The sequence below is a fragment of the Hypomesus transpacificus genome, chromosome 14 (assembly GCF_021917145.1).
Source record: "Hypomesus transpacificus isolate Combined female chromosome 14, fHypTra1, whole genome shotgun sequence".
In the NCBI taxonomy this organism is placed as follows: Eukaryota; Metazoa; Chordata; class Actinopteri; order Osmeriformes; family Osmeridae; genus Hypomesus; species Hypomesus transpacificus.
Window position 1 is genome coordinate 16,586,440 of NC_061073.1, and position 11,358 is coordinate 16,597,797.

At 45.2% G+C, this 11,358-nt stretch overlaps 1 protein-coding gene across 1 annotated transcript; it reads left to right on the top strand.

Moving 5' to 3' along the window:
* The first annotated feature begins 186 nt into the window (after window positions 1-186).
* On the top strand, window positions 187-8,826 carry LOC124476273 (ubiquitin-conjugating enzyme E2 H-like). The gene is made up of 7 exons (XM_047033269.1): window positions 187-599; window positions 3,339-3,415; window positions 3,553-3,627; window positions 3,765-3,804; window positions 3,927-3,979; window positions 5,713-5,841; window positions 6,165-8,826. The coding sequence occupies exons 1-7, from the start codon at window positions 547-549 to the stop codon at window positions 6,281-6,283; spliced, it is 546 nt and encodes a 181-aa protein (XP_046889225.1). The 5' UTR covers window positions 187-546; the 3' UTR covers window positions 6,284-8,826.
* Window positions 8,827-11,358: the final 2,532 nt, after the last annotated feature.

Here is an 11,358-nt window from a genome sequence, read left to right on the forward strand (position 1 = left end):
GAAAAATGAGTTCATGATATTATGTGCGTGTGAGAGAGATATTAATGTCACTAGTTAATTTTTTTTAGGCCTATTCTGGTATCCAGATAAAACATTATTAGAATCGGTTTAGTTCAGAGCAACAACGCATAAGGATTTACAGGAGTCTCTTTGGCGTGTGCTTGTTTTTGCGCATCTAAAATGGAACTAGGACAGCTAGAATTTACTTAATATAATCACTGTTTTCTGAAACCAATAAGAATGTAAAAAATGCGTTTGATAGAGCTACTACATGTTCTATTTCATTAAAATGTATGTTCCAACCCCTCTTCTCTCCACTCGATGTCGCTTGGGATTGATGTCATTGGCGGAGGGATAGCTTGGACAGGGGTTCTGAGACGGACGTTTGTTGAGAGAAAGTGTGAGACAATTAGGTACGAGATTTCGTTCGATGGACAAACTAAAAAGGCGATTAAAACATTGATAGTAGCTGATATCGTTTAAGTAAAGTATCGGGGTCACAGTGAAGACATTTTTCAAATTGTCACTTCGTAAAAGGATACAAAAATGTCGTCTCCAAGTCCGGGCAAGAGGCGAATGGATACCGACGTGGTGAAACTGTATCCTTTTCAGAACATAAACAACAGAGAAAAGAAGGAAATATTTCTCTTGACAGCTCTATTTCATTTGTTGTAATTCTATGTATTATTTGTTGGGGTTAACTAGTTAACTAACTGACTTCGTTATAAAAGCAATCAACCACATATGGTATGTTGGCCTTTCTGACAACAAAAGTGGGAAATGTTTTGATGATGGACACCACGATTTCAATTCGTTGTCGATTGGTGCTGGCTAAACCAGTTTCCGCCAGCTCTTATGTTTGTGTAAGAACAAATTATGCTAGCAAGGTAGCACGACAACAAGGCAATTGCACAACCCGGCTATCTTATGTTAAGTTTTAGTTCGTTAGAGTGCAAGATCAATATTGTAGGCTAAGTGAGGCGCCTTGTAAGCTACCAAAAGATGGGTACGCTAGCTTCTTTCTAGCTTGCTCAGCAGTAGGAATTGTAGGCTACGTCGACTATCATCACGCTGATTAGCGAATATTTATATCAAGGGGAAGGTGTGTTCAAACAACGCTAATTCCATTATTGGGCACAATAATCTTATATTTGAGCAAACAGTTCGTTACGCAGTACTTCACATTTTGCTAGTTAAATTAACCAATCACGGCAATGTCCTAACAGTTGGCGAGTTAGATCGATGTGGCAACATTTTGTTTACTAGTCATTAAACATGTTCCACTCCCGTTTGTTTTCAACCAACTAGCTAGCTAAATAGGCTATGTTGGGTTTTAGACTCGTCTTTCCTTCCAACACTGATTTATTAGGAACAGAGCGTCCTATTATGAAACATGTCTGGTGAAGTCGACTTAATGTCGATGATGTTAGATAACAATGTCTTGCTAGTACTGACACCCTGTTTCTCATTGTTGTAAAATCTGCAATAGCCTGTGATTTATATATAACGTGTTTTTTACTCAGATGTAATGGATTTATACCACTCAACAAATAGTTTTATTAGACAAGGCGTCAGAATAATTAAGCAATGGTTTCTACATTTTACCAGCTTTAAAGACATGCTCAAATGCGGTAGTTACCAGCATCTATGATTTAATCAAATGACTTGTCAGCGTTCTTTTGAAGTTTACATGCAAGGCTGAAGCTCCCTGAGTTGAATTGTTTTGTTTTTGTGCTTTGCAGCTACAGCTCGTGTTTTGATTGGTTAGCCTGTTACCATCCGGAAACTGGTAGAGGGCGGGACTTCAGAAACAGCTGATCGAGTAACAAGAAAACGTGCATCACAGGCGGGGGGCAGGGAACATAGGCCATCACTTACGATAGTCAGACCCGTACAGTCATAAACTGGGACCCACCTATCAGACGAAACGAAATAACAGAAATGACCTGTTTAATTATACTATTTTCTCCTTCCAGTCTAAGTACAACGACTATTTCTTATTTTGTTTCATATTTCTTTCAAATTTGTGTCAGAGACAAATTAAGAGTTAGGGTTAAGAAATGATGGTAAATAATACATGTATACTAAATGTAAAAATGACATGTTGTCGTTGACATATTATAGTAGGTTTACAACATTACAACTATATATTATACAATATTATTAGAAATGCACTGTAACTGTGCATAGTGAAAGTATATGAGGGACTCATGGTGGGTGTTCACCTCTGAAAAGCATGTGTTTGTGTCAGGCAGAGAGTGAGTGTGCATTTTACAGACAGAACTCCGGTGCATCCCCACCCCCTACTGCCCCTCACCCACAATCGTTTTTCAACCTCTGGGAACCCCCATTTTTGTTTGTTGAGGGAGTATGCAAGATACATGTGAATCTTACCCCAGTAAATTGAACAAGCGAAGCTTTGCTCTACAGTGGTTACAGTGTAGCTGTAAGACACTGCACAGAACACACTTGGAGACCAAGCAAAGTCATGTTTGTTACTGTCAGTGTGTTTCTCTGCCAAAACATGGTAGCGTCAGGCCAAAGTGGTTGGTTGGTGTGTGTTATCTGAACATAATTAGTGTGTGGGGGGAGCGGCTCATCGGTTTGCTTCATAGAACCCTTTCATCCAAGACAAATGCTTTTGTAAAGGTTGTGTGTGTGCATAAAGGACAGTTGAACTGTGAGCTTCATTCCTGGTAGAGAAACAGAGAAGAATGTGTCAACCAGGTCTGGGACTGAAAAACGGCCCGGGACTTTGAAACGCAAACCGGCCCACGACCGTGTATTACTATTATTACTATTTATTTTTCTGCATTATGCCACAGCCGTTTGACCGGCTGTTTCGGAAAATCTCCTGACGGACAGTCCGACCCTGGTGTCAACAACTCTAACCCTGTTGTCAACAACCCTAACCCTGGTGTCAACAACCCTAACCCACACTGTGTGTTTGATGGCACGGCAGGGAATCCACTTGTGTCTGTAGAACCCACTCTTCCCTGACGTGTCCTGTGGAGGTCATAAAGTGAACAGCGCTGCGCTAGCTGATCCTGCTCTGCATTATTGATCCAGGCAGTGCTGACCTGTGCTCGCACTGTCATTCTGCTTCGAATCTCTGACCGATGATAGAGATGACCAAGAAAGAGGCAGAGAGACAGCAAGATGGTGTTTTTCAGACACAGACAGAAAGTTATGAAAGACAGACAGAAAAAAGATTGTGGGCCCCTCTGGAGCCGTAATCCCTTCTTAGCCTTACTGGTATCAAAGTGAATGTATGTATGTTAGTATTTTCTCTCCTTACAACAATCGCTCTGCTCCTTAACCTCCTTCCTCTCTCCCAGCATTGAAAGCAAGCATGAGGTCACCATCCTTAGTGGACTCAATGAGTTTGTCGTCAAGTTCCATGGACCCCAAGGGAGTAAGTATTTTTTGTGTTTTGCATTAGTGTGTGTCATGCCTTGGATGTGTGTGTTTCTAATCCTGAGCCTTGGATGTGTGTGTTTCTAATCCTGAGCCTTGGATGTGTGTGTTTAAAATCCTGAGTTTATCTTTCAGCTGCGTATGAGGGCGGAGTGTGGAAGGTGCGGGTGGACCTGCCAGACAAATATCCCTTCAAATCACCGTCTATAGGTAGGGCCACATCCACACCACACAGTACATGAACACACAGGAAGTCAAAGTTACGACACTGTGGTTGTGTCCTGTCTCATTGTCTACAGTCTACTCCACTTACTCTCGCTCTAATCTTCTGATGTTTCTCTTCCCAGGATTCATGAATAAAATATTCCATCCCAACATAGATGAAGCGTAAGTGTTTCCAGATTACTTCACCTATAGTTCAGTAGCATCAGAACATGTCGGAGCCTAATCTACGTTATCTGGGTACTTGCCATGCTAACTATTGTAACTAGACCTCCTCTGTCTCCCAGGTCTGGGACAGTGTGTCTAGACGTCATCAATCAGACGTGGACGGCCCTCTACGGTGAGTGTGAAAGGTACTGAGTTAGCGAGGCAAGGTTAGTCATTTTGCTGTAAGCTACTCTACTGTACTCCTGTATATATATATATATATATATATATATATATATGTATATATATTACTGCAGTCAATTAAACGAGTTAATAACGCAAACCCATTTTAACGGCATCAATTTTTTATCAGGAGATTTAACGTTCTTTTTGGCCTGGCAAACTTTGTAGTTTTTTCACATGCTGTTGCAACAACTACTGTTAGAAAAACTACAACACCACACCAGATCTAGCTAGACCGGAAACAAAACAACAGGCACAACGCACACACTTGTTTGGGCTTGCGAGCCAGCTAAAGAGTAGTAGGCTACCGTTACGTTTTGAGTGGATGGCGAGCGTGAGACGCCGAGATGCCAATAAGATTCTGAATGGAAAGTTTACTTTAAAAAAGTTGCCAAATGGTTCCATTGACAAGACCAAAGTGATCTGTGTGTTTTGTCGTTGTGAACTGAGCTATCATCGCAGCACGTCCACTCTGAAATACCACTTGATGGCAAAGCACACAGCTGATGCAAATTCTCCGCCCCCTCATCAAAGCCAGGCAATTGCAATGTTGTTTTCAATTTAAAAAAAAACATTTGCACCAAGCAATCTGATCCAATTGATAAGAGCATTAAAATGAGAACAGTTATGGGACAAAAAGAAATCAAGGGACATTTAGAATAGATAAAAATGTGTGATTAATCGTGAGTTAACTATGACATTAATGCGATTAATCACAATTAAATATTTTAATCGTTTGACAGCACTAATATATATGTATTAAGGCAGACTGCCCATGTACTCTACTATACTATATTTGACTCTGAAGGCAAAGCACTCTAATCGTCTTACACTCCAGAGATAACTGTACACTTAATGTCTGATGACCCTGGGCTACAAGGTCACTAAGCAGTGCACATCGTCACACTCAGGTCACTAAGCAGTGCACATACCCTAACCCGCGCACACACCCTAACCCGCCACACTAAGGTGAAAACAGATCCCATGAATACAAATCCCCAGTGCCTGTGCTGTCGTCACCAGAAACAAAGGCTTTACCTTAGCTCCAGGGGCTAGCTCATCTTGACCTTACCTCCAGGGGCTAGCTCATCTTGACCTTAGCTCCAGGGGCTAGCTCATCTTGACCTTAGCTCCAGGGGCTAGCTCATCTTGACCTTAGCTCCAGGGGCTAGCTAATCTTGACCTTAGCTCCAGGGGCTAGCTCATCTTGACCTTAGCTCCAGGGGCTAGCTCATGTTGACCATAGCTCCAGGGGCTAGCTCATCTTGACCTTAGCTCCAGGGGCTAGCTCATCTTGACCTTAGCTCCAGGGGCTACCTCATCTTGACCTTACCTCCAGGGGCTTGCTCATCTTGTCCATAGCTCCAGGGGCTAGCTCATCTTGACCTTGGCTCCAGGGGCTAGCTCATCTTGACCTTACCTCCAGGGGCTTGCTCATCTTGTCCATAGCTCCAGGGGCTAGCTCATCTTGTTTGTCACAGAAATCCCTGGTTGATAGTTGATTGTAACAGGACGAGTAAATGGCTTTACAGTTGTGTTTTATCGTATTGAATTAAACTAGCAGATATTGTGGTAGATTGGACACCTCTGGAGGCGGATGGTGGTACTACACCTGCCTATTAGGTGGTCTCTGAGGTCTGGATAGCTAATCCACTCATCGATTCTCTCCCACCCGCCCCCCAGATCTCACCAACATCTTTGAGTCATTCTTGCCCCAGCTCCTGGCCTACCCCAACCCCATCGACCCACTCAACGGAGATGCAGCTGCCATGTACTTGCACCGGCCAGAGGACTACAAACACAAGATCAAAGGTGGACCTTTAACCTAAAAAACTACAAATTCTTCCGTTTGAAAAAGTTGGTATTTCCAAACTGAGGCTAATGAAGAGATTTTGGAACACTACCTTCCAGAGTTATACTATGTATGAACCCTTCACATAGGATAGCATGGTGGAATTTAATATGCATGATAGAATGTTATGTGAATAAGTTGTCTGAGGGGCAAATTCAATGTGCCTCTCTCCTCTCTGTCTTCACACTTTATTTATTTATCTTCCTCCCTCTCTCAATTTCTCTTTCTTCCTCTTTATCTCCCTCTCAATCCATCTTCCCTCTCTCATCCTCCTCGGTTCCAGAGTACATCCAGAAGTATGCCACAGAGGAGGCTCTAAAGGAGCAGGAGGAAGGGCACTCCTCGTCTGAGAGCTCTATGTCGGACTTCTCTGAGGACGAGGCCCAGGATATGGAGTTGTAGTGAAGGGGGAGTTCCTCCTTCCGTTACAGACTGTTATTGTTTCCTGACAAGCAGAAGCAGACTATTATAATCATATTTAAACAAGCCGATTTTTTTATGATGGGGGGGAAATGACAAAAAAAACGAGGATTTTTACCCCTGTGAGAAGCGTTACGCCTGACAATGCCGCCCTGCTAGGTGGAGTTAGTGTTTAGTTATCCCCCACCACCAACCTCCTCCGTCAGCACCCCTCTGGTCCTGACAGGAGTGTCCATCTATAGAGCATCCACTCCAGGATGTTATTTATGTCCACGCCCCCAGGACCCTTTACCTTTCTCCATGCTGGACACACCACAGGAGACACTTGTGGGTCCCTCGTGAGAGAAGGGCATTATGGGTAAACAGGATTGGAACTCGCCAGACAGAGAAAGAAACAATTCACTCTCCTTCCACCCCAACCTAAACCGCTTTCACTGCGGAGACCCATTTCTAGGGTTAGGGTTAGACCCATTTCTAGGATCTATGACGCCATGTCACATCTTCACTTACTTTCTCCTTCCCATGTGACAGCATGGTAAGCTGCCATGAACAGAACAGAAGAAAGCCACTGGACCAGATCTACTAATGCCTGTCCTTCTCTCATGGTCCCAAGGCCCCCCAGTATGCAAAGCTGGCCCTTCCCCCTTCCATATCCAACCTTGTTTGAACCTGCCCTGTAAACACCCCCTAGATACGAACAGCAGCACACCCTTGTACTCACCACATACAGCCACAACGCGTACACCTGCACATTCACACACACCATAATCATCACTTTCTGCTGATGTCCAGAAGAACAGAAACAATCAGGATCAGAGAAGGAGGGTCCTGTGACAAGACGGAATGGTATCAGATGCTCCTCTGACCATCCACTCCCCTCCTACTCTTCCTCTCCGTTTTAGGAAAGTGGTATTACCTGAGAATCCTTTTGTACATTGTGGCATGATGATGCAGGTTACTTATGCTGTAAAAGAAGATGCAGAGCACCTCTTAGTGTTGGGGGCCCTCTGACTCAGGGAGGGCTCGGAAGGGGTGGCTAACAAGATCCTTGTTGAATTGTTGAACTTATTAACTTTGCCCATTGCTTGTGTTCTACTAGGTGTTTGACTTGCGTGAGGCTAGCTAGGTTGTCATAATATATCATTCTTACCCTTGGAATCAGCCAGTTAGGAGGCTTATTGGCCTTTGAGGCTGAAGAGGATTTTTATTATACACCTTGATTGAAAACCCACCCGCCCGACCTTCAAGACATGCTGCCCTCCCCTTACTTTACTCGTATGCAATGTAACTCTTCATTGTAATAGACCAGTGTGTGATGTAGGGTCTCCATGGTGTCTATTCTGTGGTAGACGACCAAATACAGACAGCAAGCATGATCATCTGATGGTGCTAGCCCGTCTACCTGGCAGGACTCGGTCTCCCAGAATCCTTTATTAGAAGGAAATATGTGGACTATGCCTGTTCTGAGATCTGGAAGCCTAGTTAAGATTTGAGTCCCCAATGAATGCGTGCACAGTGTCCTCTCAGGGGCATGTCTCCATCAGGAGTTGTGACAATGCCAGTCTCCAAGCCTGGTTCACTTACATCAGGTTTTTTGCAGTTGTAAAATTTAATTTGAATGCTTTGTGACAACAAAACCATTGTTTTAATATTCAAAATGTAATATCAAGGTCAACCAAAAAATTAAATATACGAGACTGGGCTGTTGTGTGAAGATGGAAACGCGGCTGCCCCAGAAACATGCCTGGAACTATTCTCCACGTCTATCACCCCACAGTTCTAATGAGGAGACATTATTGTTATCTTTTATTTGAATATTTAGTACTAACATACAATGATATTGGCCTGCGATTATGTCAGACTGGGACTGTTCCCAGTTCCCGGTTGATAATGCTGCTTTCTGTTAACATAGGAGAGGGTTAGGGTTAGTACGGGTTACCTACTAGCTAACCCTAACCCATAGGAGAGGGTTAGGGTTACCTATCTGCACAGGTTACCTGTTGCCTAACCCTAACCCATAGGAGAGGGGATGAGATTGAATCTAAAGGCCTTCTGTTTCTCAGTTCCTCACCCCTCTTCTAACCTACTCTTCCTTAAACCTCTCTCTCCCCTTGACTTGTCTCTCACACTTGCCCTCTTTTCATCCTCCATCTTCAAACCCTCTCCTCCATCTCTATTAATTATTGGGAATTTGAATCATTGGGGAAGGTGGAGTCAAATATATTATGAACATCCATATAGTGTACTGTGTAGTGGATGTAGTTTTAGCAATGTGACCAGGCTGGGTAAGCATGCAGGCTTTGCCCTCATGGTAGACTGGGCCGGTTGTTACAATGTCTAAGAGTATAGTGTGCAGCTATATGGGTTTTCTGCATCTGGACAATATCTTTATGATCCCCACCATTTGTTATATTTTTTATCTTTATGTACAATGTCCAGGAGCCCCCACATTTTTTTAAGAAAAAAATTATAATAACTAAATGTGCTTCCCATGTAACTTTAAATAAACACGATTTTAAAATAAACTAATTCTAGATTTTGTATTACAGCTAACCGGAAGAACGCTTGTGTTTTGACTTGCTCAGTTTATGTCTGGGTTTTTTTCCTGTGTGTGCAAGGCTGCTATTTTCCTTAATTCCAGCAGATGGCAGCAAACTAGAGTACAGTGAGAGGTGGAAAAATATATAAATGTTGATTTAGTCATTTAACAGACGCTCTGTTGGGGCCGCATGTCTTGGACACTCGGGTGAGGAGAGGGGCGGAGCTGTCAACTGATCACCACCTGGTGGTGAGTTGGCTTCGATGGTGGGGGAGGACGCCGGTCAGGCCTGGCAGGCCCAAACGTAATGTGAGGGTCTGCTGGGAACGGCTGGCGGAACCCTCTGTCAGAAGGAGCTTCAACTCCCACCTCCGGGAGAGCTTCGATCATGTCTCGGGGTTAAAGCGGCTGACCGGAGCTGCGGCCGCCAGGCGGTCGGTGCATGTCGCGGCGGTAACCCTCGGACCCGGTGGTGGACTCCGGAGGTGAGGGATGCCGTCAAGCTGAAGAAGGAGGCCTATCAGACTTTATTAGCTGGTAGGACTCCAGAGGCAGCTGATGTGTACCGGCAGGCCAAGCAGAACGCGGCTTTGGCGGTCGCGGAGGCAAAAACATGGGCATGGGAGGAGTTCGGCGAGGCCATGGAGAATGACTTCCGAACGACTTAAAAAGGTTCTGGACCACCATCCGATTGTCGAACCTCGGATTCAGGAGGAGCAATGTGGTTTTCGTCCTGGCCGTGGAACAGTGGACCAGCTTTATACCCTCCGTGGAGTCCTGGAGGGTACATGGGAGTTCGCCCAACCAGTCTACACATGTTTTGTGGATTTGGAAAAGGCGTTCGACCGTGTCCCTCGGGGGCTCATGTGAGGGGTGCTCCGAGAGTACGGGGTACCGGATTCCCTGATCGGGGCTGTCTGGTCCCTGTACGACCGTTGCCAGAGTTTGGTCCGCATTTTCCGGTAGTAAGTTGAACTTGTTTCCGGTGAGGGTTGGACTCCGCCAGGGCTGCCCTATGTCACCGATTCTGTTCATTACCTATATGGACAGAATTTCTAGGCGCAGCCAGGGTGTTGAGGGGGTTCGGTTTGGTGACCTCAGGATCGGGTCGCTGCTTTTTGCGGATGATGTGGTCCTGTTGGCTTCATCGGGCCGTGACCTTCAGCTCTCACTGGAGCGGTTCGCAAACCGAATGTGAAGCGGGTGGGATGCGAATCAGCACCTCCAAATCTGAGGCCATGGTAATCGACCGGAAAAGGGTGGAGTGCCATCTCCGGGTCGGGGAGGAGATCCTGAACCAAGCGGAGGAGTTCAAGTATCTCGGGGTCTTGTTCACGAGTGAGGGAAGAATGGAGCGCAAGGTCGACAGGCGGATCGGTGCGGCGTCCGCAGTTATGCAGGCTCTGCATCGGTCCATCGTGGTGAAGAAGGAGCTGAGTCGAAAGGCGAAGCTCTCTATTTACCAGTCGATCTACGTTCCTACCCTCACCTATGGTCACGAACTATGGGTAGTGACCAAAAGAACGAGATCACGAATACAAGCGGCCGAAATGAGCTTTCTCCGCAGGGTGTCCGGGCTCTCCCTTAGAGATAGGGTGAGAAGGTCGGTCATCCGGGAGGGGCTCCCGGATAGAATTGCTGCTCCTCCGAGTCGAGAGGAGCCAGCTGAGGTGGCTCGGGCATCTGATTAGGATGCCTCCTGGACGCCTCCCTGGTGAGGTGTTCCGGGCACGTCCCACTGGGAAGAGGCCCCGGGGAAGACCCAGGACACGCTGGAGGGACTATGTCTCTCGGCTGGCCTGGGAACGCCTCGGGGTCCCCCAGGAAGAGCTGGTGGAAGTGGCCGGGGGGAGGGAAGTCTGGGCCTCCCTGCTTAGGTCGCTGCCCCCGCGACCCGATCCCCGGACAAGCGGCAGATGACGGACGGACGGAACAGACGCTCTTATCCAGAGCGACTTACAATAAGTTAAGTTCAGAAGAATATAGTTCAGAAGTTATGAGATGCATCATTCACTCTGATTTGGGTTCTCAATCACCACCTGATTCAAATTACAATCGTAACCAGACAGGGTCAAATTGTAAGAGTATTCAAGGGAATTTGTATGGTGCGCTTGTGTCGGTTGCTATGGTGCGCTTGTGTCGGTTGCAATGGGCCATTTGTATTTTTTACTATATCACCTCAAAACTTATTGTTTAAACTATCAAACGTCAATTTTTCAAGAGTGAACTTTTACATTTTGAATTTTACACCTGATGTTTTGTATATTTCAAATAGGTGTGCATGATTATAATTTATGAAGATTGCATTGAGCGACATTTGTAGCCCAAAAATGTGGTTGTCATTTTCTGCGAGCTCACCCTCGCGGTGACTGTAATTTTTGTATTATAATTCCCAGTATCGCAAAAAATCTCTCAACTCTGTCATCAGTTTATTTTAACGTTACTCATCAGTGGTTCACCAAAGACAGTCGGAATTTAGAGTACAGTAGCATGAAGTAAGATTACATTTATTGAATAA